Below are 26,107 nucleotides of genomic sequence, written 5' to 3'. Positions count from 1 at the left end.
TGTGTCCAACGGGTCAAGAGCAGCAGGTCGAAGAATGAAGGCAACGGCGGTAATGGCGGGCGGCAATAAACGCACCCATTCGCTAGCGGTGTGCCAAAAAGAAATTCTCAGAAGTGCGGATGCTAGGGTATTCAGCAGCAGCTGAGATTCGGTGGCGTCAGGTCTGGGGATTGCGGCCCACTGCTGGATACCAGGAGGGTCGAAACTAACGTCAAACGAGCGTGATGCCTCGGATAGGCTAGACGAGCGACGAGCGAATCGCCAGGGGACACTGGTCAAGATGAACTCGACAGTGGAAACTAGTGATAGGCCGAAAAGTCGCAAGAGAGCCGTGGGGTGTGGCGCCAGTGGCCAAGACCGTAAGACGACCCAACAACACCAGCAGGCAGTGAGTGACAAGTGAAGCAAAAGAAGAGGAAGAGGAAGAAGAAGAAGGGGGGGAAAACGGTGTCTTTCCCCGCGCACGATTCTTAGAGGCGCTGGCAGCCGCGTGTGGTGCAGTCGGAAGAGTACGGTACGTAGGGCGATCGTATCTGTGGCCGAAAGCGGAGCGTCCAACGAGAAGATGAGATGGGCTTTCGGTGGCTTGATGCTTCGACTGTGTACAGGGACTCAAGTGGACGTTCGGTCGATCTGAGCAATACAATACAGGGAGCGCAAGAGGAGTAGAATTGATGATGGCAGGTCGAGAGGCTGTCCAGTTGAAGATTTACAAAAACACGGCACCGTGTGGTAAGAGAATGTTGGTCGCCAGGGTCCTTTCTGGAAGAGCTGTGGTCGGCGAGACGTTCAATTGACTGGTGCAGTTGCGGTGGGACAGCCCAAAAGCCCCGGTATCGAGGCCGTTTGACAGGTAGGTAGACAGGCCTTGAAGAATGGATGAAAAAGAGAGTGGCAGGAGGAAAGAAAGACACGGCCGGGGAAAACGAGTGAAGATGCAATGGTAGTAGATGGAGAGCTATGTGGAGGAAGGAGAATAGCACGGGGACTACCACTGGCAAGAGGGTGATTTTGGACCGGGTAGGTAGAAGCCGGCGGATGACCTAGGAGAAAATGAACAGGAACGTTCGTGAAAAGTGGGTTTGTCTTGAGGGCCTCTGACGCACGCAGTACCATCCAGACCTTTGAAAAAGGGCCAGTTGGCGGTATCAAGGGTGTCGACTGTGTGGTTCTACGCATTGCCTAGGGGCGGGAGACAAGGGTCCCCACTGGGCTGTGTTGAGGGACTTGGGACTGCAGCCCATGCGTGTACCTTGGCACAGCAGTGTACCTAGGTACCGCAGTGTGGATTGTGGGCTCAGTTCGTCCACGTTTAGGTCCGTCCCTCACTCCGGAGTCTAACAATCAGGTACGAGGCTTGTCGGGTGGAACAGAAGCGAAGGTGCTCAGGCAGGAGTTGACCTTGAAAGGGAAATCGAGACCCGGCACTTGTACCTGTACCTGTACTTATCCTGGTACCTACCTAATGTACGACTAAAACGTTGGAATCGGAAAGTTGACTCCCTGTGAAAGGGATACAACATACAACGTAGGTACAACGTATGCCGCAGGGCTGCCCAACATTTCCACCTATCTGGTGAAGAGTGAAGTATCCGTACTTCGTACACAGGATTTCTTCCCAGTGTACGTCGTGTACGAAGCGTGTATATCAATAGCAAAATGATGTCATATCTACTACGTGGGACATTTAAAGTGAGGGCATAGATTTCCCGAAGGCTAACACACAAGGAGTTTTCGGAGAACGAACCAAGGAGTTTTAAGGCGTAGAGATACACAATACGGTGCCCGAGGCAGCATATAGGCGACAGTATGGCTGGCATAGACTTTTAAAGATGCTACGAAGCGTTGGAATGGAAGAAAATGAAGAGCAAACGGTCCTAGTTTGCGTCTCCATCGCATTACAACGTACCTATACGGGAGGGGGTGGTTATAGGTCAGAGCTTGAACAGATGATTTTGCTCTGACCAGAGCCAGGTCAGAGGTACAACTGTCAACATGAAGTTCTAAGACTGTCGACAGTCTGACCAGTCATCGGGCTCTGACCTATAAACGCCCCCTCCCGCGTAGGTAGACAGTACAGTGTGTGATTAGTATTCGCACCCACAGCGCTCTCATCTGTAGGTATTCCTCCTTTTTGCTTTACTTCGTAAGTATACAGTAAGTGCTCTGCAGTATACTGTACGTACGTTGTACCCGGTCCATGCAGTCCAACTTACATAAGGTACGTTGTACGTTAAGGCAGCAATGAACCCCTCCGCTTAGTAAGAACCAGTGGGGGGTTTGGCTAAGGTCATATACAACGTACGTTGTACACGACTTCTGGTAGTTGGTACAAGGTTCAGTTCAGGATTCTCGTGCTACTCCAAGGAGACGTCGCTCCAAGGATGGCTCTATTAAGAGGCATGCCATGATATTCTTGTCGAGTTGTAAGTTTATACAGAGGGTCGGTCAAAAAATTAGAATCAGGCCAACGTGTAGCTTCCTAGCTCATTGTGACAGGCAGGAGACAGACATACTTAGTATAAGAAGACTGACTACTTGGGTACGGTCATACAAGTACAGTAGGCTACCACGGATAGGGAGGTATATGCTGCCCGTAAGGCATGTATACTGAACTACCTTATGGTATCTTTTCACCAGGCAGAGATCCAGCGAGGACGTTCAACGGACAACAGAAAGCCAAGTGTAAGGTGTAGTGCACTTACTACCTACGTTGTATACCTATTTAGGTAGGTACGTTGTAGTCGTGCTTCTTCCGAGATGATAGCCGCAGCCCTGGAAATCTCATCTTATCTGCCCCTGGTCACGATAGTCCTTGGAAAATTAGTAAACAATTATTTTAGTAAACTACGAAGTATATTATTCGTATACTAATTGCGGTATGAATCGAGTTTTCTTTAAAAGACAGTGGTACTCTTTTAGTAACGCTTTGGTTTTCTTTTCTTTTTCATTTTTTAAGCAATTTTTTCATTTTTCTTCTTCTTTTTCTTCTTCTTCTTTTTTTTTTTAAAAAAAAAAGAAAAAACCCCTTTGCTTGTTTTTCCAATGATTCGTCTTACCCGATTCTATCAGCCTGGTTTTATAGCCAGCAATTGTTCCTCGTAAGTTATCCACTCCTGGCTTCTACTATATTCTCTTCCTGTACGTCGTACCTACGAAGTACCTTGTAGGTATGTTGTACAGTACCTTGGTACGTGGCACAGTCCCGATTTACCCCACCTTTTAAACTACAACGTATGTACTGGGGTACTTGCAAGGCAATATATCACCCTGTGCTGACAAATCGATCTGTTGACTACCTATCATTTCGACTTTCCGATATGCTAGTCTTACGATAACAAACAACGCTCATGACATTCCGATTGGATCAGTTATTTTTCCGGGGAATGAAAGTCGTCACAGCACAGTATCTGTAAGATCTACATATAGCTAAGGCCCCGTTCGACAATTTCAACACGCTGTTGACGAATTTCAACAGCTTTGTGCAAGGTACATCGTAGCCAAGACGCTAATTTTTTTCCACGATGTACCCATTTATGTAGAAATGCAGAAGTACGTACTTTGTATGCAGAAACCATCATATTTTGCTGGTTCAGAACATCGTGACTACTCCTACGTACATCGTGACGGCTCCTACGTACATCGTGACGGCTCCTACGTACATCGTGACGGCTCCTACGTACATCGTGACGGCTCCTACGTACATCGTGACGGCTCCTACGTATATATATCGTGACGGCTCCTACGTATATATATCGTGACGACTCCTACGTATATATATCGTGACGGCTCCTACGTATATATATCGTGACGACTCCTACGTATATCGTGACGGCTCCTATATATATCGATATAGCAGACCTAGGTTCTATTTTAACGTAGAGGAGGTCGTGGAAGGGTCCCTAGAAAGCAGGAAACACAGTATTATCGTCGTGGCTACGAATAGCTTCAATCATAACGTCAGCCTGGCGGCTAGGCTGATTATTAATATAGATCCACTATTCTTATTAAAAATCTTCAACAACGAAAAAGCTCCTTTTTGCTTCAACAGCAGTTCCCATACAAATTTTCAACACGCTGTTGAAAAACGTCAACAAGAAGATCCCTGCTAGCGTGGTACTTCGAAAACAGGGGTGTGACAGGGGGATGGCAGAGGTTGACACAAAAAATGCGTTTATTGCGAAAATACCATATAAAACGGGGTGCTTGTGCATCGGTGGGTCTTGAGTTATGCACTTTTTGGTCATTTTGACGTTTTTCAACAGCGTGTTGAAATTGTCGAACGGGGCCTAAATATTATCGGGGATATGGTTTGGCGGCCTCGCATCCTGCAAAGCAGAAAACTTGGAAAAGGGGAAATTGCCGCCCCTTTTTCCTTGGCCTTTCGTGGTGTCGCCGCATATTTCCAATCTTGCTGATTCGCCGGCATTGGTGATGGGAGTGGTTAGCCCCGGATTACTCGGTCTGTCCGACAGCTGTGACGGCCCAATGTCGTTGGCATCGCCCTCGTATCACCATGGAGGATACAACGTAAAAGCGTTGGATCGATTCCACTCGAGTCATCCGAAAAAGAAAAAAAGCTCCAGGGAGCGCGTTTTATTCTTTGGATTCGTCCCCCACACATGAAAATACGACCTGGGCTAGGCCAAACTGGACTAGCTGGGTATCTACCCATCGGTACCTTAAAGCCCTTCACGATTTTTTTGGCACGGATGGCAGAGATCGACGCCCGTACCGATTTCTCTCGCGGGTGAGCTAAAAAACTACGAATAAGCTTTGGGTCAATCAAAATTTCGGTGCGGTGCGTTTCGGCAACGAATAACGGTGAGGTAGCAAGAATACAAAATACAACGTACACCGTGGGAAGTTCCGTCCTCGGCGTTGTGTGAGCATCTAAAAAGCGTTTCAATTCAACGCAGAAGACGCTTATTATCAGGGAGGACGTCTTCGTTTTACTTGTGATTATGTATTGTGGCTGGTCGCGGCTGCTCGTTTTCTGTGCTCCTTTTTCCTTTTTCTCTCCCTCTTTTCCTTATACGCAGTAGGTATCCCAACCCCAACCCCTTACTCTCTCGTGGTCTAGAGGTGCTGGAGATTGCGATGACGACTCATGCTGTGCTTATTCCCCTTGGTACTAAACCGGAGCTTATTAGGGACCTGGACCAGACCATGGTAGAAAAAACTCGTCGCCCCACCATCGCGGCGTGGGTACTGCGAATCCTCTTCGAATCACCAAGGTTGGAATGACGTATACGACTTTTGCGTCTCCCCATTCACCCGACCTTGTGGGCCCCTGGTTTAAACAAGGACGGTATCCGTACGTGGGTACATGGGATGTCCCGCTGGGCAACCGCGTCTCGCGTCTTGGAGACGCGAATGAAAATTGAAAATCCTCGCAAAATTGTTCCGAGTGCAATGGCCTTGTCCTGCGCTTGAGCTTGTCACGTCCTGTTGAAAGTCTCGGCAGCGGACTTGGCCTACCAAGTACGAAATACATAGGTACAGAACGACGCGAACCGTTTCAAATTCCCCGTTCGATACCTAAGACATCCGAGCAGCTACTTCGTAGAACTTACGTACATTGTACATGTACAGTACACATTACAAAGTCATGTCAAAGGCGTGGCTTTTTTGTAATATCTGACATATGAGAGAGTAGGTTCCTGCATGCCAGTGGCTCTGGGTAGGCTGGTCATTCCAAACCAAAGTACGCAATTGGATATATTCCTTGTATTGGAATCCCGATGTCTGCTCCTGTTTGTTTCCGGCTTGGGGTTTAAGACCCTCGTGGCGGGTACATATCTCATCGGATGAGACAAGCACTGTTGCTTGGTCAACGCCGTCAACATCTTGCGCTCCAATGAGCGCCGTGTTCCTTTCTCGCACGCGGCTCGCCATATGTGTGTGAATACTCGGTATACGTTGTATCTTTACTGGGGACAGAAGCTCCCATAAGAGGTGGAACTTACGTTGGGTATCGCTATTATCTACATATGAATGCCTGTTTACAGAAGCACGGGCAGTCGTTGGCTCTTGTCATGGCGATTTCAGTGAAGAGATACCCAGGTAAGCTTCGAGTTGCCTGGCTCAAAATCTCGGAATAAAAGGGTAAGATGTACATACGGGGCTCAGCAGCAGAAGGTGCCTACAGAGACCCAGGCATATGAGATGACAACGCTCCAGTGCCCAGTAAATGATGCCCCCGTCGACTCCTCCGGTCATCCTACATCCACGTAGAAGATATCTGACTCCAGGGGAATATCCAGCGGAAGATAAACTGGAAGTGAAGATCATAGTGTCCGCATCCGGCCGCCCGACACCCATCCTTGCCAGATAACATAAGACGCATTCCTACTAGCCACCCACCGTGCTTGGTATTCCTCCCCAACGCCCATTAAACCAGTCGCCCATGTCCCAAGGCGAATTATGCCCCCAGGGGACCAGAGATCTTAAATATATAACATAGCCCGTCTATCCGAGACACATGCCGAGCTAAGATCATGCAGCCGCCCCGATCGTTCGTTTGTGGATAGTGAGACACCGTCCAAAGTCGAGCTTGTTACCGTCTACCGGCATATGCTCACCGCTGGCGATGCACAGAACACGCATACGCTCGTCGTACCGAAGGCCGGTGAGGAGCTTGGGCGTGATGAGGAAATACTGGCTCGTGTTCTCGCGACAGGCGATTTCGACCATGCGTTCGTGCACCATTCGCTCGTTGCGCGGGTCCATGCCCTGGTTGATCTCATCCACCACTCGGAACGGAGATTGCGCCATGGATTGCAGCGCCATCAGGTAGAAGATGGTCGAGACGGCACGCTCGCCGCCGGACTGGCGATGCTGGTTAAGTTGCTGAAGTGTCTCGTTTTCTCTGGCCAGCAGTCAGTTTTGTCGTTGCTTCCAGGGACCCACGGGACGGGGATCGGGGGGTGAACGAGCACACGTGTGTTATTCGGACGGAAAGGGTCCTTACCTGAACTTGACCATAATCTCCAACGCCCACTGATCAAAGTCCTCATCTTTGTGGATGCGTACCTCGCCTGCGCAGTTGATCTGCTCAAAGTTGTAGCTAAAGGCATCGTTGATCCTGGAAACCAGTTCCTCGAGCTTCGGCTCCCACTTCTCCCGCAGCCTCGTAATCTGACGCATCACTTGATCATCCTTGTTCTGCGCGGTCTCCAGCCTTTGACGCAGCTTCTCAATGTCGCGAGCCCGCTTCTCAAAGTCGCGCAGGACGTTGGGGTTGGCGGCATGAATGAGCTCCAGCTTGGCGTCCTCCGCGCGAATTTCGTCCTCGATTTCTTCCGGAGACTTGTCGCCCGCCAGCTCCACAAGGTGATCTTTCCTGGTTTCCAGGTTGACGCATTCCTTCAGTAGCTTATCTCTTGCCCGCACTCCTTCTTGCTTCGCCTGGCGCTTGGCTGCGTCCAGCTTGGCAACGTTCCGGCTTTCATTTTCGAGTCTCTGCATGATGGCGGCGTTCCGGTCCTTTAGGCCCCCCAGGTCGGATTTGGCCTCGATCTCGCGGATCTGAGCCTCGAGAAGTGCCTCTTGGGCCCCACGAATCCCTGCCAGACTTTTCTGGTGCCGTAGGATAGCTTTGCCTTTCTTGACTATTGCGTCGTCAAGCTCGACTTCGAGATCGCATATTGTCGTTCTCAATGCCTCGAGTTCCCCTTTCTTCTTCTCCTGGGAACGTTTCTCGTTTTCTGCATACCATGGTTAGCTCGCGCTTGATAGGTATTGCGCAACATTCTTGGTAGACTGACCAAGTTTAGTTGGAAGGGTCTGGTACTCGTTGTACTCTTTCTGAAGCGCGCTCTTCTGCTGCTTGAGATCATCCTAGAATCCGCCCAAGTTAGAAAGAACGCACTATCAAACACGTAAGGGTGGAAAACTGTTTTACCAGGAATTTCTTCTTGGACTCTCTTTCCACGTTGAGCTCATCATTCTGCTGTTGCAGCTGTCGGTTCTCTTCTTTTAGCCCGTTGAAATGCTCCTGCACCTCATCTAGCTGTCGCTGCAGCTCGCGTTTCTCGGACAGATCAACGTCGTCCTTCCACCAGCGACCGGGCTGTATGTCTCGTGTCATAGTGGACACAGCCTGTGGGCCCAGGTCCTTGCGCCTCGTCACTTTGTAGAATTGGCGTCCCGCAGCCCAGGTTCCGATTCTCTCCTCGGCCATCAAGCGGTTATACTGCTCGTCGTCGATATCCCGAAGAGAAATACCGGCCATATGGAGCCTCTTCTCGCCGCAGAGCATGGCCAGGACGGGCTCGGGACCTGCAAGATATTCAATCGCAAAGGCGTCGAAGCCGAGACGCCTGCCCTCTTCCGGGGATGGGCCCTTGAAGGAGGAGAGCGGTTGTAGGCAGGTTCGAATTGAAACAGAAAGCCCCAGCTCTTTGTAAAAATAGTTGCTCAGTGCCCTGTGGTCCTCTCGGGACTGTGTCGTAAAACACAAAAAGTCATCTCTCTGGAGTAGCGCCTGAACGTGGTCCGAATAGCGTTTGTCTTTGATGCTGCAGCTGATCAAGGGGGGCCCAAAGACGGCATTTTGGAATTTGTCGCCATTGTCTCGGAGCCATTTCCACCCCCTGGCAACGTCGGGGAAAGTGCGTTCGAGGATTTTGAGTTGCTTTCCCTCTTGTGTGTCAAGCGCCTGGAGTTCCAGATTTATCCGCTTTCGCTCGTCTCTCACCTGGAGGCCACGTTGATGTACGTCGCGCAGCTTGGTCTGTATACCCCGGGCTTCGCTTTCAAGCTCTCGTATTTGATGTTCATGAGCACGCTACAGGCCTAATGATTAGCGGATTGAATATATCGGGGGCGACCGTTCTGGTATACGTACAATTTTCTGGTTGTGTTCCTTTGGATCGAAATCCGGTGGTCTGTTCTTGAGTCTGTTTTCAAGCTGCCCGATTCTTTGATTGACAACTCGAAGCTCCTGCCTCTTCGTAGCGAAACTTTTCGTCTCCGCCTCGATCGTGGCTGTGATCTGGGCCACATGGTCGCTGGCATTGTCAACGTCGTTGAGTAAATCATTCGCAGCCTCTTCGGTATTCCTGAGAGCTGCGTGACGAACTTGAACGGCTGCTGCTACGGCATCGCAATACTCCTTTTTCTTATTGGACGCTTCTAGAGAAGGGGCGCACTCGTTTTCTAGTTCCCGCAGGTGTTGCTTGGCTTGGTTCAGCTGTTCGGAAATTTCGGCATGTCGAGCGCGACTCTTGTTGTAGGCTGCCATGATTTGTGCGTCCCTCAAGTCGGCAATTCTCGCCTGAACCTCCTCCCTCTCTCTGAGTCGGTCGACGTCGGCTTGCATGGCTTGTTGTCGTCCTTCCAGGTTGGCAAGGTTCTCGGCATGCGAGGCGGACTGTTTCTGGAGCTCCTTGTGATCTCTGTGCATATCCCGAAGCTCCTGCTGCCACTCAAGCATCTGCGGCGGCGCTGCGGCTCGTAACGTCTCATGTAGCAAGTCGACTGGCGTGGAGCCGGCGAACTCGACGACGCGGTCTTGGGGCAAAAATTGGCAGAGATTGTCGACTTGGATCCTGAGGTCCCTCATGAGGGTCTGCACAGCTTTGTGCGTACTATCGCGGCCGTTTATCCACCATCGCTGACTGTTTCGCTCTCGGTCGATCTGCACTCGAATGACATGATGCCTCCGGTCTCGATCCCGCTTTTGAAGCTCAATCTCAATGGAAGCGGAGGGCTTTCCGTGTTTCACGAATTCTTTGACGTTGCCTGCTCGTCCGAGGTGTTTCGGGCTGAAGCCCAGGCCGAGGCAGATCGCGCAGACTAGCGAACTCTTACCGGTACCGTTCGGACCGATGACCAAGCTGAAGACAGGAGGGACATGACGTTAGCGAACGGAAAATGCCACGATGATAAATATGGACAAGATGGATTCCTACTTTAGGTTGGGACCAGGGAAGAATTCGGCCTTCTCATAAGTAACGAAGTTTTCTACTTTGACACGGCGGATGGCGCCGGGTTGAAATGTCTCTCCGTCGGCAGAGCCGAGCGCTCCGCCGATGGCTGCGGTTTGCCCTGTATTGTCCTCCAACTCCTCGTCATGAGCATCGTCGCCACTGCTTTCTTCGTCGACTACCCGGCGCCTCTGCCTCTTGGGTCCATCGCGGTGTTCTGAAGTACCTTCAGATTCGTATCTTGTAGAATCTTCGTCGTCGTCGTCCTCGATTTCGCGTCGATTCCGTCGACGGGCTTGACTAGGTGTCATCTCGGTACTGACGTCGGGTCAAGTCCTAAAGGGAAAGGAGAAGAAGAGAAATAACGAGTGGGTGTAGAATTATCGGAAAAATAAAAATAAATCAAGTTCTTCATTCGGGCGCAAACCAAAACCCTGCAGTGGAGGGAAGGCTGAAAAAAGGGACAAAAAGAGAGGAGGGGCAAAGACGCCGCGATGTACAGTTGCTGGTACCAAATTCATCTGGCGCGAGGTTGGACGCGTCTTGTCAGGTCCCGAGTGTACGGGTCGAATGATTACATAAGATTCGCCTTGGCCACCCCACGTGAACATTGAGTCTCAACTTCATCCCTTCCAATCGCCAAATTCTACCCATCGTCCAAACCGAAAGGAAACACATCTACACCATCAACCCTCGCTCCCTTATTTCCCTTGTTCCAACATAATGTCATATAGATGTCTCTCCATGACTACTTACTGTCTGTTACATGCGCCGGCTCGAGGAACATAGTCAATGTGCCTTTTCGTGAGACGGTGTCATCTCTATTTGTACGTTTTAGCCCCGTCCAATATCATGGCCTTTCCAGTCATGCGTCGGAGGACAGGGCGATCCACTGTCACGATGCGAATCCAATTCACTCTGGTCACTAAAAGTCGATCGTCGAAGAGCAACTTCAAAATGCAGTTGCCGCCGAATGTGCCGTGGTATGTCCCAGGTGACTTGAGGGTGTTCTGACCTGGTAGCTCGCATTCCTCGTGGGGGTGGGTAAGTTTGTTTCAGTTCCAACAAATCGACGATCTCATCATGCCGGAACTTGATGAGCAAAGAATAGGGCCTGGATGGCAGGTGGGCAGTATCCATCCAAAGGAAGAAGCTAAGTAGAGCTTACCGTCGACCTCCGTGGAAGATCTAAGGCCAATACAGCAATGTAGGATGAGGTAGGTGCAAATTTCTAGCGCTAAGAGCTTAGATGGAAGGGAAGGTACGAGGGAGAAGTAAGTGTACATCAAACGCAGAGATATAAGCATCTCATTCGGTATGAAGTCTTCGCTTTTCTCCACGTCGGTGTCGTCCTCCCCTCGCCTTTTCAGAACCTCATATTCTCTTGATCTCATACAAGCTAGCCTCTCCCTCTTCCTCTACTCTTCCTTGCAAATAGGGCGTCCTCCTCCCTCGCCCGCTCTGATCCCCCCGTTAATCAGAATCCACTCGAGCCTGTGGAATCAGAGACGCGGCCACATTCGACGCGACATCAACATTCCAAGCTCTCCCCCGCCTCAAATCGTGTACTTTATCACGTTCCTGGGAACTCCTTCCCTCTTTGAATTTCCACTGTCACCCGCCACCCGCTCTCTCATTTCAGTCATTTTCACTTCCCCTGCTCTTTTGTCTTTCCTATCAAATCTCTCGATTTCTCACCTGCATGCTCTTCGTCTCTTCTTTTCCTTCCTTCCTTTTTTCCCCTTCTTTTGCTCGTCCTTGCGTTCCTTGTACATTCAACCGCGTCACCTGCACCATCAGTCCGCCGTCGCTCACTACTCCTGTTGAGGTCTGGTAATGACTAGATAGCTGTTCTTCGAGAGAGCAGGTGGCCTTAGTAGCAGCCTCCACGCATCATGGCCGATCCTGAACTATCCAGGCCCTCGGCATCGAGGCCTCCTCTGGTAGATGCTGGCCATCGCATCAACAACAACGTGGCTCATGTTACCCGTGTTATGGGCAAGTCCCATAAGCTTCGAGGGCCCGAACGCGACATGATTCGAACAGAGACCGCTGATACCCAGGGCACCGGCGAAAAAGACAGTGGCGGCGGCGGCGTAGCTCAAGACCATGGTCAGCTGGAAGCTCGAGTTCATTCTCACTCTGTCGACGTTGCTGATGCCTCACCTAACCCAGTGGAGCCCCGTCACCCTCGTGCTCGAGCTATTCGAGAAGCCGATCCTTCCAAGCGGGTGTCTCAGGCCTCACAAGATTCGAAGGCTCCTTCCAGCAACCGGAGCAGCGGATGCAACTACAAAACCCAGATCGGGCCATGGCAACTGGGGAAAACCCTGGGCAAGGGATCATCGGCCCGCGTCAGACTGTGCCGGCATCGCATCTCGGGCGAATTAGCGGCTGTGAAGATTGTGCCCAAGAAGGCTGCCTATCTGATTCAACATGGCAGTCTGGCCGCACTCCACCAGTATGATGATAGTCTCCCAGACCGTATCGACGGCGAAATGCGCGTGCCTCTGTCTATTGAACGCGAGGTGGCCATTCTCAAGCTCATCGATCATCCAAACGTTATGAAGGTGTACGACATTTGGGAAAATCGTTCCGAGATGTAAGTTCCAAATCCTCCTCTCCCGCTACTTGCTTGTCGTCCTCTTCCGTTTTCTTCCATTGAGCACTTACGAAGGCTGTTCGCTCACTCCTCGTTTCCCCAGTTATCTCGTCCTCGAGTACGTCGACAAAGGAGACCTATTCGACTACATCAACACTTACGGTCGCCTCAGCGAAGACGCAGCCATGTTCTTCTTCCGCCAGGTCATGAGTGCTATGCAGTACTGCCACACTTTCAATATCTGCCACCGCGATCTGAAGCCTGAGAACATACTCTTGACGTCCGAGAATCGGATTAAGATTGCCGACTTTGGCATGGCTGCTTTGCACCAATCCGAGGGCCATCACCTCGAGACCGCTTGCGGAAGCCCTCACTACGCCGCTCCCGAACTACTCAAGTACAGACACTATCGCGGCGACAAGGCTGACATTTGGTCTATGGGTGTCATCCTGTATGCCATGTTGGCCGCTAGCTTACCCTTCGATGACCCGGACATTCGCGTCTTGCTGTCCAAGTCAAAAAAGGGCGTGTACGAGATGCCGGAGTTTCTCAGTCTCGAGGCCAAGGATCTCATCCGCCGCATACTCCAAACCGATCCGGCAACCCGCATCACCCTCGAAGAGATGTGGCATCACCCGTTGGTCCAGAAATACGACCACTTGGACGACCTGGGAAAGAATGGCGGGCAGCCACCTGATATCCGCGATGGGTTCGATTACGCCCCGTTGCCACCACAGGAGGTTGACCCGCATCTCGTCCGGCAACTGCGCTCCCTGTGGCATATGTACACAGAGCATCAACTCAAGCTTCTGCTCATGGATTCTTCGTAAGTGCAAGGCCTCTTTGTATATCGCGCAGTGACTCTCTCTGACAAACTCGAGTCATCCAGGAAAAATGACCAGAAGCTATTCTATTGGCTTCTCCACAACTACCGTCAGAAGCAACTCGAAAACTTCCTGCCTGAACTCGCCCAATCCGCCAGCGACTATCACCATCTCCACGAACCGGTCTGGAAGAAGCGTGTGTCGACATGCGAGTTTAGCCAACCGCGGGCTCATGGGCTCGGTCGAAGCGTTTCCAAATTCACAGTCATTTCCAATGTCGCCGATGATACGGACACCAAATCGGTCAAGAGCTATGACCCATACAATTCCGACCGTCCCATGCGGCGCAATTCCCAAGCGAGCCATGCGAAGATCATCATCCACCGCACCAGTCAGGCCAGCCGGGGTTCCGAGCGTGCGCAACGCTCGAGAGCAGGGACTCGAAGCACCGGGCACGGGCACCACAGTCGAATGAACTCCCAAACGACCACTGCCACTGGCCGGCTTCAGTCCCCCGTCAGCTCAATGAGCTCTCTGCACAGTAACCGTCAGGGGATCCCGTTTACCCGGCCGGCTGCTCGGTGTAAGCGCGGCGTCGACTTTACGCATGTCCGTCAACAGTCGGCGGATCAGCGCCGTGGCAAGAAGGCACATCAAAGGCCAGGCAGCGCTGCAGGCAACAATAGCAATACGCATCATCGCAGACCTGGTAAGGTTGCAGCACACCCCGGGAGCCCCTCGAAGCGTCAAGGGCCGGCGGAGAGGTACAATCCGATGTTGAAGATTGTTAAGCCTCGAGATCCTCACGCGGTGGTCAATGAAGAAGTGCGCAATTTCTCCGACAGCATCGCGAAGGACTGCGACGAAGCCTTCAACTCATCCATGATTGAATCGGACATCAGTGAGCTGGCCATAAACGAAATGACGGGCGGGAATCGGGACTCCAGCCCGTTCTCCGTCAGCATGGAAACCCAGTCAATCGTCCCAAGCACGGCTCCCTCGAGCTGTCGTCCGTGGGACACACGACCGCTGCCCCCTTTGCCGGCTGAGATACCAGACTCTCCTGAACCCGCGAGTCCTCCGCTGGACAACCAGCACGATCACCACAAGGAAGGGTTCGGAAAGGTCTTCCATCACGTTAACCGTATTGCTCTGCCGGTCCTTTTGCCCAAGTACGAGCGCAGGATCGTTTCGGCACCTGCGTATGCGCGTATTGGCAAAGGGAACGCTAGTCTCCCTTCCATCGACGAGAATGGACAGGCGGTTGACCGATCTCTGTACCAGGAAGAGGCGGACAGAGCCCGCATCGTGTCTGCGCCACCGCCCAGGACGCCCGGTGGCCAGGCCGATGCTGCGGGCCTCGATTACTTGTCCCGGGTCCGTGACACTATCCGGGTGGTCGATTCTCCGTCGGCGCCGAACCCTGTGCCCAGGCCCCTGAATGTGCGAAAGAAATACCCGGGCCATCCCACGCGACCCTTCTCGACAGACCCCGCCCAGACTTACATGCACGGCGGCGCCTTCTCGGACGGCTCTTCGCACACAACTTCGGCTCCCCCTTCGCAGCAAGCTGGAACAGTGAGCAAGAAGTCGAGTTGGTTTAAGCGTCATTCGAGGGACAGCGAGCGGCGAACGCCTAGTTCCCACAGCGAGGGCACGCGCGATTCTCAAGACACATATCACCCCTATGCATCGAGCATCACTACGCATTCCACGTCAGATGGCCATGGTTCTGAGATGGTGGCGCCGCATGTCAAGCTTCCGATCCCTGCCAAGAAGAAGAATTCGTTTGGCCTCCTCTTCTGGAAGAACGACAAGAGGGAGGATCCTCGCATGAGCATAGCAGGTGAGCACAGAAATCCCGACTTGTACCCGTCAGAGCTGTTGTGATGTTGACTTTTCCCCATAGGACCAGAACATGAGGACTCCCCTTCGCCGGAATCTGTTCGGGGAGCTCGCAATAGGGACCAATGGCAGTCTCGACGCAGCCTGGCCAGCTCAGACTCGGGCACTCGGAACATTGAGGTGCATCGCAACTGGTTTGCACGGCTGTTTGGCGTGAAGCCGGCGAGGAGCCACATGTGTCTCGTCGTTTCTCGCAAGCGCGCACGGCAGGAAATCGTCATGGTGCTCAAGGACTGGCGTCGGTACGGCATCCGAGACGTCCAGGTTGACAAAGAACGGAATATTGTGTTCGCACGGGTTGGTCCGAAGAACTGTGAGTCTTGAGGCAGACCCATCCTACCCCTTTCCTTCCGTGTCCATAGCCCCGCGTGTAATGTCCGAATTGAGGAGCCGCTGACTTTTTATTCGTTTCCCGCCAGACTTGGACATCAAAGAAGTCTCGTTTGCTGTCGAGATCATGACGGTAATTGAGCATGGCAAGCGAGGACCGCTGAGCATTGTGCGATTCACGCAAGAGCGGGGAGCAGCCAGCAGCTTCCACAAGGTGGTGGATACTCTCGAGACGGTGTTTGCGTCCCGCAACCTGGTCGTGACGGACAAGCGCAAAGCGAAGATGATGGTCAAGACGCTCAACTCGTGAGGGCGGGGAGGATGAAGATGGTAGATCTACCAACCAGGCGGACACGGCGTTTCATGAGGGCCAGTCGAGAGGGGCGTTATGAGGAGCTCGGTATACTGCTTTCATTTTTCCCCCTTCCACCACTCACTGATGGAACCGGCGCGGAACCGTCAAAAAATACACAACATGGGGGAGCATGAGCTTCACACACAGCACACGGCGTGGGGGAGCACTGCGGTAATGGAATGGTTTTGGGTCGGCCAGCTTGACGGATACTTTTGGTTCCTCGATTCCCTACCCTTTCCTTTTGTGATTTGATTTGATTTGATTTGGTTTGGTTTGGTTTGCCTCTTCTTTGCTCTTTTTTGGTCCTTTCTGTCACTTGTTGATCTAGGCTGTCTTGCTTTTCTTCGTCTCTATTCAGGAAGAGCACTTCCCGTGTGCTAGGGGGAGGGGGGCAGTGGTGGGTGTGATGGTTCACGAGGATGGAGGCCAGATGGGAGCCAGAGCAATCGTCTGAGTACTCACGGGTCTTGCTATACGCTATCTCGTTATATGGTCTCTCGCAGGCCTTGGTCTCGCAACGACGGGAGAGACGAGAATCGATGGATGCGGAAACTGCAAGTGCTAAGAGTGCTGGCTCCATATGTCTAGCAGAAAGATCCGGGCGCACGCTATGGTATGGCAGGATGGGCGGGCCAGGTACGGAGAAGAGTCGTCCTTTATTACATGTCCCCAAGTAAGCTTGTGGCATTGCTGGACAATATACGGTGTTCTTGATCTGTTAGCTAGTCGAGAGAGGTCTTCCAAGTCGCTCACCTGGTGTAAGTAAATACTATTGTACGTACGCAAACTAAAGCCGTGGACTAAAGGAGATTGTGAGTGCGTGATGTCGCAGCTCGGCAGGATGAAGAGTCGAACCACATCAGACCACATGCGTCGCGACTCTTTCTCCAGGTCGTATACGATTAGTATTAGGAGGTGAGCCGTTATCGGGGATGTTGAAGGTTGAATGCCTCGGTCCGGTCGGGCGGCGTATCAAGGCTTAGGGCTAGAGGGGGTGCTTTCGGAAGCTATGACGCATGCATGCGTCGACGCGACCAGCACATGTCAGGCTTCCCCACTTTAGGTACTTTCAGCTGTAGGTGGCCCGGGCTTTTAATGTTAGTGCGTTACAAGATTGCATGTGATGGCATACGGAGTAGACTCCGCATCATATCCCTTGGGAAGACAACATTCACAAAACGGTCTTTATCATACTTACATTGGAAATTGGTTTAGAAGATGGACGATGGCTGGCTTCACCTGCGCTGACATACATTCCCACCAAAATAGGTGCAAATGACTTTGATGGCGACTGAGGTGTTGGTGAAAGTCCCACACTAACGTTACCCCCCGAGATGTGTACCTGCACCCTACCCGGAAACGGTCAGAAGCAAAAACAACGGGTGAGCTTGAAGGAAATCCGGGGTCATGCCCTTGGGTCTGGACTCGCGACGGTCCAATCATTGTTTCCAAGGTAGGCAAATGCAGTAAGGAATGCGCCAAGTTCCCCGGCTTCTCCCCGTGTCACTGGCTTGTACCTCGCCCAGGATGCCAATGACAAAACTCCATACGTCCGAGCTAGCCCGATAACTGCCGAATCGCCCGGTCATATTGGAGAGGGAGAAGCTCGCCACATGGAGGCACAGAGCAGCACATGCGAATGTTGGGGGAATCGATGGGGTTAGGGGACAGTGACCCCATGGACCTACGGCCAACCCCGGGTTAACGGGTACTGCACGAACGTGAAGGTTGCCATAACGTGCCGGGTACCTCGACTCGACCCGGGAAGCATCGTCGCTCAGCCGAGCTATGGTCTGCTTATTCGTATGTATCTCTCGTCGCATTGGGTCTTGGTACCGCCGCTGCGGGGGAGGTGACGACGTCAGTACCGGTACTACTTCGTTCTGTTAGGTATAGCCATAATATATCGCGGGGTTTCTTATCAGGCTCCCCATATCAACCTCGTCCAGTGTACATACCTACCTCACCTAGCTACTACTCAGTACATAAGAACCTGGATAAGCCGAGGCCTTTGGTCTTATCTATCCCATATCCACATTCCGTCATCATCCATCCATTCATTCCTTCATCACCACCAACCTCACTAGAAGATATCTCTCCCTCCCTTTCTCTCTCTCTCTCTCCAACGTTCAAACAAAGTGATACCCCCTGAAGACCCCCAGCCGTATCTAGGCCCCTGTGGTGAGTAAGACTCCTCACACACTCCGCCAAACCATTGACTTATCTCGGTTAGCGACGGGAGGCTTACATTCTCGCAGTTGGATTATAACGACAGTCAGGTCATTTGGTCATTTTAGTATCCCCGTTTGTTGACGACCTCAATCATCTCACCGCCGGGCCCTCACCTACCGAACCACCTAAACATCCACAATGGCCACCACCGATGCCATTCTCCAGGGCGTGAACGTCCTCGGAGCTGTCAATGAGTCCCAGCGCAAGATCTTGACGCCCGAAGCCCTCTCCTTCCTCACCCTCCTCCACCGCACCTTCAACCCCACCCGAAAGGCCCTTCTGGAGCGCCGAAAGCTGCGCCAGGCCGAGCTCGACCGAGGCGTCCTCCCCGACTTCCTTCCGGAGACCAAGCATATCCGCGATGACCCGACCTGGAAGGGCGCGGCCCCGGCCCCGGGCCTCGTCGACCGCCGTGTGGAGATTACGGGACCTACCGACCGCAAAATGGTCGTCAACGCCCTCAACTCGGACGTCTGGACCTACATGGCCGACTTGGAGGACTCGTCTGCCCCGACCTGGGAGAACATGATCAACGGCCAGGTGAACCTCTACGATGCCAACCGCCGCCAGGTCGACTTCAAGCAAGGGTCCAAGGAGTACAAGCTGCGCACCGACCGGCCACTCCCTACCCTCATCGTCCGCCCGCGGGGCTGGCATCTGGAGGAAAAGCACGTCACCGTCGACGGCGAGCCCATCTCCGCCTCCCTCTTCGACTTTGGCCTGTACTTTTTCCACAACGCCCGCCAGACCCTCGATATCGGCATCGGTCCCTACTTCTACCTACCCAAGCTCGAGTCTCACCTCGAAGCCCGTCTCTGGAACGATGTCTTCAATTTGGCCCAGGACTCCCTCGCCATCCCCCGCGGTACCATCCGCGGCACCGTCCTCATCGAGACCATTCTCGCGGCCTTTGAGATGGACGAGATTATCTACGAGCTTCGCGATCACAGCTCCGGTTTGAACTGCGGCCGCTGGGACTACATCTTCAGCGTGATCAAGAGGTTCCGCCAGAACCCCAACTTTATCCTCCCCGACCGCAGTGCCGTCACCATGACCGTCCCCTTCATGGATGCTTATGTAGGGTTATCCCTGGGTCCCCGTCTTTCCCCCTGTTTTGTGTCTAATCAACTAACCGTATCACCCTCCGCAACTACAGGTCAAACTCCTCATCCAAACCTGCCATAAGCGCGGTGTCCACGCCATGGGCGGCATGGCTGCCCAGATCCCTATCAAGAACGACAAGGCGGCCAACGACAGGGCCATGGAGGGTGTACGTGCCGACAAGCTTCGTGAAGTCCGCGCTGGCCATGACGGCACCTGGGTCGCCCATCCCGCCCTTGCTTCCATCGCAACCGAGATCTTCAACAAGCACATGCCCACCCCTAACCAGTTCTTCGTCCGCCGAGAGGATGTCCACATTGGCCAGAACGACCTCCTCAATATGAACGTCCCCGGAAAGATCACCGAGGAGGGTATCAAGAAGAACCTGTCAATCGGCCTTGGATACATGGAGGCCTGGATTCGGGGCGTCGGTTGCGTGCCCATCAACTTCCTCATGTGAGTTTAGTCGTCTTCGCTCGGCATTCACGTTCCCTCTAGGAGAGAAATCCCCCAGGATCAAGAAACGGGCCATGGCAGCTGACAGGAGGGATCTCTAGGGAGGACGCCGCGACCGCCGAGGTTTCGCGCTCGCAGCTCTGGCAGTGGGCTCGGCACGGCTGCACCACGGCCGAGGGCAAGAAGGTCACCAAGGCCTACGCCCTCAAGCTGCTGAAGGAGAGCGCCGACGAGCTGGCTTCCAAGGCCGGCCCGGGGAACAAGTACCACCTTGCGGCCCAGTACTTCGCCGGCCAGGTCACGGGCGAGGACTATGCTGACTTTTTGACCAAGTAAGTTCCTTTCTAAAACAAAGGGCCGCCGATGGCCTCCGAATTGGTAAAGATGCAATGGTTAACTAATCCGCTTCGTTGTAGTCTACTTTATGACGAGATCACGACCGTGGAGACCGCGAAGCCTGCGTCCAAGTTGTAAAGCCGCCGTTACAACGGGGACGAGTAAAGGTTGATGGGCGTATGGTTTGCGGCCCTATCAACAGCACCATCGTGAAAGCCGGGATGGGATGAGAAAACGGACGGGTCTTGGTTTCCTGTTGTTTGGAGTAGTCCCCCTCTTTTGTCTTTGTATGGGTATGGTTCCTCTCGAACGTGTACGGATCGATATTGCGCTCTCCTCAGGGAAGTGATTGCCACCGTTATCTGTACCCCTACTATTACAAGTAGCGAAATTGAACATGGTTTCTAGTCAGTCTATGTCTATTGTTCGTTGCTCTGTGTGACCTCCGTTGTATATCAGAGTCCGCCTCTTCCCGTTCCCGTACGTTACCTTGCCTTCGTCGGCTCTGTCGAGATCGGAGAAGGTCTGACATTTCCCTATGAGAAATCACAACCCATCTAGAAGAGGCTCAGCAGCGCTTCCCACTTTGACCAAGCTCCGGGATAGCGATTGGATGGCAGTTTCGTGCACCAGGAATTCGTCCAAGATGTTTATAAATGACATCCCACCGTATACGCCAGCTTAGAGGCGTGCAGCTGGGAATCGCCCAGGCAGCCAACATTGACAGGCTATTGGCCTGGGTTGAGGAGGGGATTAGCACATTTCAAGTATTCCGGCTCTTTTCCATGTTGCTTATAAAAAACGTGCTGTCAATTGCAACTCGCCAAACAAACAGGTGCGATGAACAGAAGGGAAATGCATTTACGCCACAGTGAAGATCGACGCAGGGGTCGTGTGCCACGTGCCTGGGCGCAAAGGAGTTGCGCCACCGAGGAAGAGGAACCGAAACGGGCAGAGCAAATGGGGCGTTGAGCCGTTGATCAACAACTGATCATTAGCCTACTACAACGTACATACATACATATAACGTACTCCTTTGGAGAGTCGCAGAAACAAGACAAAAAGAAAAAAAGCTAGGGGTTCCCAGAGGAGAGGAAAAGGGCCACACAATCGAAAGCGGAGATTATGGAACGGAGCTTACGACGGGCACGGATGAGCTTTGCGTCGATGAGGGATAGGGGATGGGGGTGAGTGGCCCCTGACCCGAGAGTCTGGTGCTGATATTTCCGTAGTCGCCTGATCTTAGCACGGTTCCAGCCCAGCAAACGATGGGCTAGGCCTGAGGCAGGCGCCTCCCTCTTCTTGGCCCACTGTCCGCTATGATGATTCTTAGCCCCAGCGCCACCATAGGCACGGCGGCTCACGCTAACAGTTAGCCAAGGGAGGGAAGGGCTGGCGCCTCACCCGTTTGGCTTGCCCCGTTGCCATCCGTCTTTTGATCTTTTGGGTCTAGTGAGCCGTTAACGATTGTACCTATGCACGGGCACGGGCACGGACAGGTCCTGGTAAGGCGCTGTGGCGACCAGTGGTGGGACTTGGTGTGGTTGCACGACAGTCGGTTGCAAATAATTCATTGATATATTGTATGTATGCAAAACTGGAACTGCCATGAGTTGCGTCGATATTTGTTTTTGGTATAATGATTGGAATGCCCGATTTGAGCAGAGATCCGAGACAAGAACCGGGCAATGCTCATTCAAGTTCAGTTGCTCAACGTCGAGGCGGTAGAGATGGGGAGGACAAACCGTGATGTGATTTCGGAGGATAAGTACAGAATCGTAGGGTGGTGATGATGCTGCCTCGACGGGTTCTGGCAGGACCTTCCCTTCCATCCCAGGGTACGGAGTACATACATACATACCATACAATGTACCTCGTACATGGCGTCTCGACTTATGTAAGGTCTCAGAGAGGCACGACCCCTTCTAACCCAAGGAGGAAAGAAAGTTGTATCAGCACACCCATATCTCCTTATCCCTACGAAGTACGTTGTACTTCGTACACTCACTCAGTCCAGCCTTCATTAGGTATCCCTTATTATTCCTCCCAGCCCCTAAAAGTACATGCTACGATATCATGGCCAGTTTCCCTCCAGGCTCCTTCCCCATTGCCCGGGTTCCGCTTTCGGGCTCGGTTGCCTCCGATGACGGCTTTGGCAAGTCCTCGGATGCACCATGTCCGATTAGTGTCCAACTCCAACTCCTTACGAAGCGTACAACGTACAACGTACGTTGTACAGTTACGGGGATGCTGCGCACCTTTCTCCTCTCGGGCCGCTGGAAGAGGCGCCAATACCTGGCGTTGTTTACAACGTACAACGTACAACGTACGTTGTACATCCACAAGAGATTATGTACCCACAGCGACGGCATCTCCCGTGGACCCTTTATACTGGGACCAGGGTCCGTGCCGACCTTGCCCGTACGCCAGCTTCTCGTGGTCCAGGGTAAGATTGGACTGTCTCTTGCCAGAGAACGCACAGCTCCAGTGGGCTGGTCGGCCACACGCGCCGTTCACGATGGTGGCGCCCTCGAGAATGTTTTGATCGGTCTTCTCCCCATTGTGACGTTTGTGACGCAACTTGACGATATTTCTCATGGAAACAAAGATAGAGACAGAGAGAGGCCTTGGGTTACATCCGGGCTACATCCTACGAGACAGGCATGTGCTTCTGCGTAACCTTCACCCATCAGCATAACAACGGGCATCAATCATGGGTCGGGATGACTCGGATTATCCCTCCTGCCCTGTCGTCTTTCTCCTTACGGAGGTACCATGTACGTTGTACGTTGTAACCCCCCACCCGGTGAGCGGGTCGCCATAAGTGCCAGCTAGTGTACCATGACGGTGGCGCGTTGTACAATAGTGCGGTTAGTAGCACACGGTTGGCTTGGTCCACTGCATCGACCCCGGCGTCGCACAACACAACACTCATTGCATAATGCAGCAGTAGTGTATGTACAACGTAGTGCGAGTCCCCAATCTGCGCTTCTTCCGCGACGAGTCCTTGCTCACTCTTCCGCGACCACTCTTACCTTGCTCTAAGCTCACAGGACCAGCCATCATAGGCTACTTGTGCGGTGGTGGTTGTCGTGGTCAAGACGACTCGAGTCAACTTGAGTCGCCCTGCATGGGCCAATCCGCATGAAGATTGTCGGCAGAAAAAGAAGATCCCGCAGCTCGGTAACAATACCTCCAAGCCTCTGACGGGCGCCCGCCCACTTTCCACGTTTGACGCCGGCGCGTGGGGATCTGTGGGATTGTGATCTGCTGGTCTCTGCTTCAACCCCAGAAAGCGGGCTTGGGTGGCGTGAGCTTGAGTCCATCTGAAATGGTTGGCAACGTTGGCAACGGCATGAACCAATGTCGGAGCGAGGCACGTTGTACGCCTGGGGCCTTGGATCTTGTGGCGGATGGGTTCCGCAGCCCCCCAACCCACTAGAATCGAACTTGGTAACACTAGGCGGCGGCCCACTCACACCCCTTCTTTTTCTCCTCCCTTGGATTGACAGAGGCTCCACTGATTTTCCAGCATGATCAGCGTGCCATCGCTGCGATTCTGACCTGGGTCAAGTCCTTCGCTGTTATTCGCTGTGTGGGTGACCGTTCCCTCGCCTATGTGGTCAGTGAGGGATCGCGATGGAGTCGTCCCGTCCCAAAGTGGCTCGAGCGCAAGGCTTTCCGTTCCGCAAAGCGCATCTGTGTGGCTTTCACGGGCAACCTTGTTTGAACGCCATGCAGCAATGGCAGGCATCGGGCTTCACTGGGCATGATGGACGGCGACGTCGGCGGACACAATCTGTCGGGTAATTGCAACGTACCTAGCCACCCCCCCTCCCAGATATCAGATAGAGATAGGCTAACATGCGGTGCGAGGTCAAAGGTTGCCAATGAAATTGGTTGGTCACTTCGAGACGGCCTTCTGAGGACCCTCGGAAGATGTCATCACGAACTCGTTACACGACGGGACTGGTCATTCGAAGTTCGCGACGCGCGGGAGACCGCATATTTGGGCTCATTGCATCTCCCAGGTTCACGGAGATGGTGGTAGAATCGGCTTGCGCCATTAGCACCTGGACACATTGACATAGTATTTATTGGACCTGACAATGCTTGTCAGTAGACGAATATTCTGCTTTACTTGTCGTCCTTGACTACATATTCTACATTTTTCTTTTTGAGTTATTTGCCAGGCAAGGAAGGCGACCCGACCTCAGACATGATGCCCGAATCCCGACCACGGTCGCTCGTCAAAAATTCCCGGATGGAGGTAAGAGCTCTGAGCTGCGTTCGCCTTAATCTCTTTTCTGATTAGCTCTTCTTGAACGAAGCCTTGGCAACTGACAACCAATGACGAGGCGCTGGCTTTGGCCCTGGTCGTTGTTGACGGCGCTGCGAGGAAGTGGGGTGGACGCTTTAGACGGTTGTGATCTGCATGCACATGGCATTCTAGGTGCTCCTGACATCTCATCAATTGAGATTTGGACGCTTTCAATCTCGTTTTTCACTCCGAGAGAAACACTACGACATCGAAAGATACCTACTAACAGACCCGTCGCGGCCCCAACTAGCCCTCTTCTGTCGAGGCTAGAACAGACTACGGGATATTAAACCCCCGTCTTTTATCCACGGATGGGGCCATCTCGATATTGATTACATCTTCCAAACAAACGAACCGAAGGAGGGATTCGTTGAATCGAAACGCCTCCAGGCAAGTCCCGACAGATGCCCCATGATAACGACGGATCGCTGTCATATTCACCAATCGTGGGCCGTGTCGACAGGGAGTAAGGCTGCACTGCACATTGCACAGCCTATCGATATTCTATGCATTGACCAGGGGTCAATGAGCCGTCCGTCTGGTCTCCCGCAGCCACACGGTCCACATTGTTTACCTGGGAGGAGGGAGAGTCCCGACAAGGAGGGGGGGTTTCCCGGCCAGCAACGGCGACGTCTGCCCTGGAGGTGTTGCGAGCTGCATGGACGTCACAGCACAGCCGCAAGAGTACAGGCATTGGCCTTCTTTGGCTTTGGCTTCCCGTCTCCTTGAGAAGAGTTGAGACAGTGACAGCGTGCTTATGCAGGGGGAGTGATTTTGGCACATGGCTGGGCAATCCTCTTGATGGTCTGGCCATACCCCGTACACAGCAGAGGAATTGTTTAGAGGATGGTTCGTGACTAGAACTTCTTCTTGATATCTTTCTTCGCACTCGAGGTAGCGTCCTGGCTCCGGCACCGGAATACGGAGTAAGAATTGTATCGTTGTACAACGTACGTTGTAAGCGGTGTCTGCGCGTCTCCGAAGTACGTTATACGTTGTATTGTCGATGCGATGGGCAGTCGAAGTGGGGACGGCAAATTCCGTCGCTGTGCTTTACCGGTCCGGTCAGGTCACTTTGTCACTGTCCCCATCACCGCCGTTACATCCTATAGGCTCATAAAGCCGACTCGCCTACTTTGGGGAAGTACAATGTACATATCCATCCGGACACTTCAATGTCCTACGTCTGTTTAAGCCAATTTAGTTACTCCTTTCAACCGATAATATAAACCAGAAAACATCACAACGCAACGTAGGTTTTATAGGAAATTACTAGGAACTGTCTGGATGCTCTATGCTGAGGTTCTGCGGTACTCCGACAGTTACATGCCTACTAGTTGGCTTTCTGTCAAGAAAAGTAAGAGTGTGTTTGATTAGATGTCCAGGAGCACAGAATCCAAAAGTTGTTAGGTCAGGTATCCAAGGTCAACGTATGTATATTACAATGTATATTACAACGTACATAGGCGGATCTATCTGAGCCATTAACCAGTGTACGATGCTCTGCCTTTATCAGTAATAGCCGCCTGGTCGGGGACAACCCGCGAGCTCAGTGATCGACAGTTAATATTCATTCCTTTTGCGGCTTACCCCGAGTGACTTTCTTCCCAGATACGGATCCATCGATGCAATGTACAACGTACGTTGTAAGGAGCCCATGATTACATATTACTACGAAGTACCCCCCGTCGTTCCGTTTCGATACGCTCTGCT

The 26,107-nt window shown here is 52.6% G+C and overlaps 7 protein-coding genes across 7 annotated transcripts; 5 read left to right on the top strand and 2 right to left on the bottom strand.

Annotated features, from left to right (window-relative positions):
- Positions 1-1,850: 1,850 nt before the first annotated feature.
- ACRALDRAFT_2017518 (uncharacterized protein) lies at positions 1,851-4,252 on the top strand (the record flags this gene model as incomplete). Its single annotated transcript, XM_071019885.1, has 15 exons — positions 1,851-1,905; positions 1,950-1,974; positions 2,009-2,018; positions 2,092-2,117; positions 2,173-2,221; positions 2,327-2,443; positions 2,479-2,492; positions 2,521-2,561; positions 2,653-2,695; positions 2,768-2,802; positions 3,184-3,290; positions 3,372-3,412; positions 3,490-3,707; positions 4,052-4,155; positions 4,229-4,252. The coding sequence occupies 15 exons, from the start codon at positions 1,851-1,853 to the stop codon at positions 4,250-4,252; spliced, it is 909 nt and encodes a 302-aa protein (XP_070877607.1).
- A 1,720-nt stretch (positions 4,253-5,972) lies between these two features.
- On the bottom strand, positions 5,973-10,243 carry ACRALDRAFT_1040546 (uncharacterized protein; the record flags this gene model as incomplete). Its single annotated transcript, XM_071015188.1, has 6 exons — positions 5,973-6,871; positions 6,974-7,709; positions 7,770-7,842; positions 7,907-8,791; positions 8,852-9,842; positions 9,918-10,243. 6 exons carry the CDS (start codon positions 10,241-10,243, stop codon positions 6,499-6,501), a joined length of 3,384 nt encoding a protein of 1,127 aa, XP_070877606.1. The 3' UTR covers positions 5,973-6,498.
- Positions 10,244-10,594: 351 nt separating this feature from the next.
- ACRALDRAFT_2033308 (uncharacterized protein) lies at positions 10,595-11,234 on the bottom strand. Its single transcript, XM_071020728.1, has one exon. The coding sequence runs from the start codon at positions 11,070-11,072 to the stop codon at positions 10,767-10,769; it is 306 nt and encodes a 101-aa protein (XP_070877605.1). The 5' UTR covers positions 11,073-11,234; the 3' UTR covers positions 10,595-10,766.
- Positions 11,235-11,827: 593 nt separating this feature from the next.
- Positions 11,828-15,903, top strand: ACRALDRAFT_2040732 (uncharacterized protein; the record flags this gene model as incomplete). Its single annotated transcript, XM_071021086.1, has 5 exons — positions 11,828-12,534; positions 12,638-13,360; positions 13,424-15,204; positions 15,268-15,576; positions 15,683-15,903. 5 exons carry the CDS (start codon positions 11,828-11,830, stop codon positions 15,901-15,903), a joined length of 3,741 nt encoding a protein of 1,246 aa, XP_070877604.1.
- A 2,004-nt stretch (positions 15,904-17,907) lies between these two features.
- Positions 17,908-20,574, top strand: ACRALDRAFT_1061745 (uncharacterized protein). Its single transcript, XM_071016469.1, has 5 exons — positions 17,908-18,129; positions 18,207-19,257; positions 19,337-19,737; positions 19,839-20,069; positions 20,154-20,574. Exons 2-5 carry the CDS (start codon positions 18,319-18,321, stop codon positions 20,209-20,211), a joined length of 1,629 nt encoding a protein of 542 aa, XP_070877603.1. The 5' UTR covers positions 17,908-18,129; positions 18,207-18,318; the 3' UTR covers positions 20,212-20,574.
- A 1,366-nt stretch (positions 20,575-21,940) lies between these two features.
- ACRALDRAFT_207722 (uncharacterized protein) lies at positions 21,941-23,803 on the top strand (the record flags this gene model as incomplete). Its single annotated transcript, XM_071022301.1, has 10 exons — positions 21,941-22,100; positions 22,169-22,249; positions 22,313-22,644; positions 22,686-22,850; positions 22,909-22,920; positions 22,952-23,022; positions 23,049-23,076; positions 23,142-23,327; positions 23,366-23,479; positions 23,537-23,803. The coding sequence occupies 10 exons, from the start codon at positions 21,941-21,943 to the stop codon at positions 23,801-23,803; spliced, it is 1,416 nt and encodes a 471-aa protein (XP_070877602.1).
- ACRALDRAFT_1092403 (uncharacterized protein) lies at positions 23,537-24,736 on the top strand. Its single transcript, XM_071019610.1, has 2 exons — positions 23,537-24,343; positions 24,432-24,736. Exon 1 carries the CDS (start codon positions 23,843-23,845, stop codon positions 24,122-24,124), a length of 282 nt encoding a protein of 93 aa, XP_070877601.1. The 5' UTR covers positions 23,537-23,842; the 3' UTR covers positions 24,125-24,343; positions 24,432-24,736.
- The last annotated feature ends 1,371 nt before the right edge of the window (positions 24,737-26,107 follow it).

The sequence above is a fragment of the Sodiomyces alcalophilus genome (genome assembly GCF_042370955.1).
Source record: "Sodiomyces alcalophilus JCM 7366 unplaced genomic scaffold ACRALscaffold_2, whole genome shotgun sequence".
In the NCBI taxonomy this organism is placed as follows: domain Eukaryota; kingdom Fungi; phylum Ascomycota; class Sordariomycetes; order Glomerellales; family Plectosphaerellaceae; genus Sodiomyces; species Sodiomyces alcalophilus.
The sequence above is the reverse complement of the archived record's forward strand: the minus strand, read 5'-3'. Positions and strand labels throughout refer to the sequence as shown.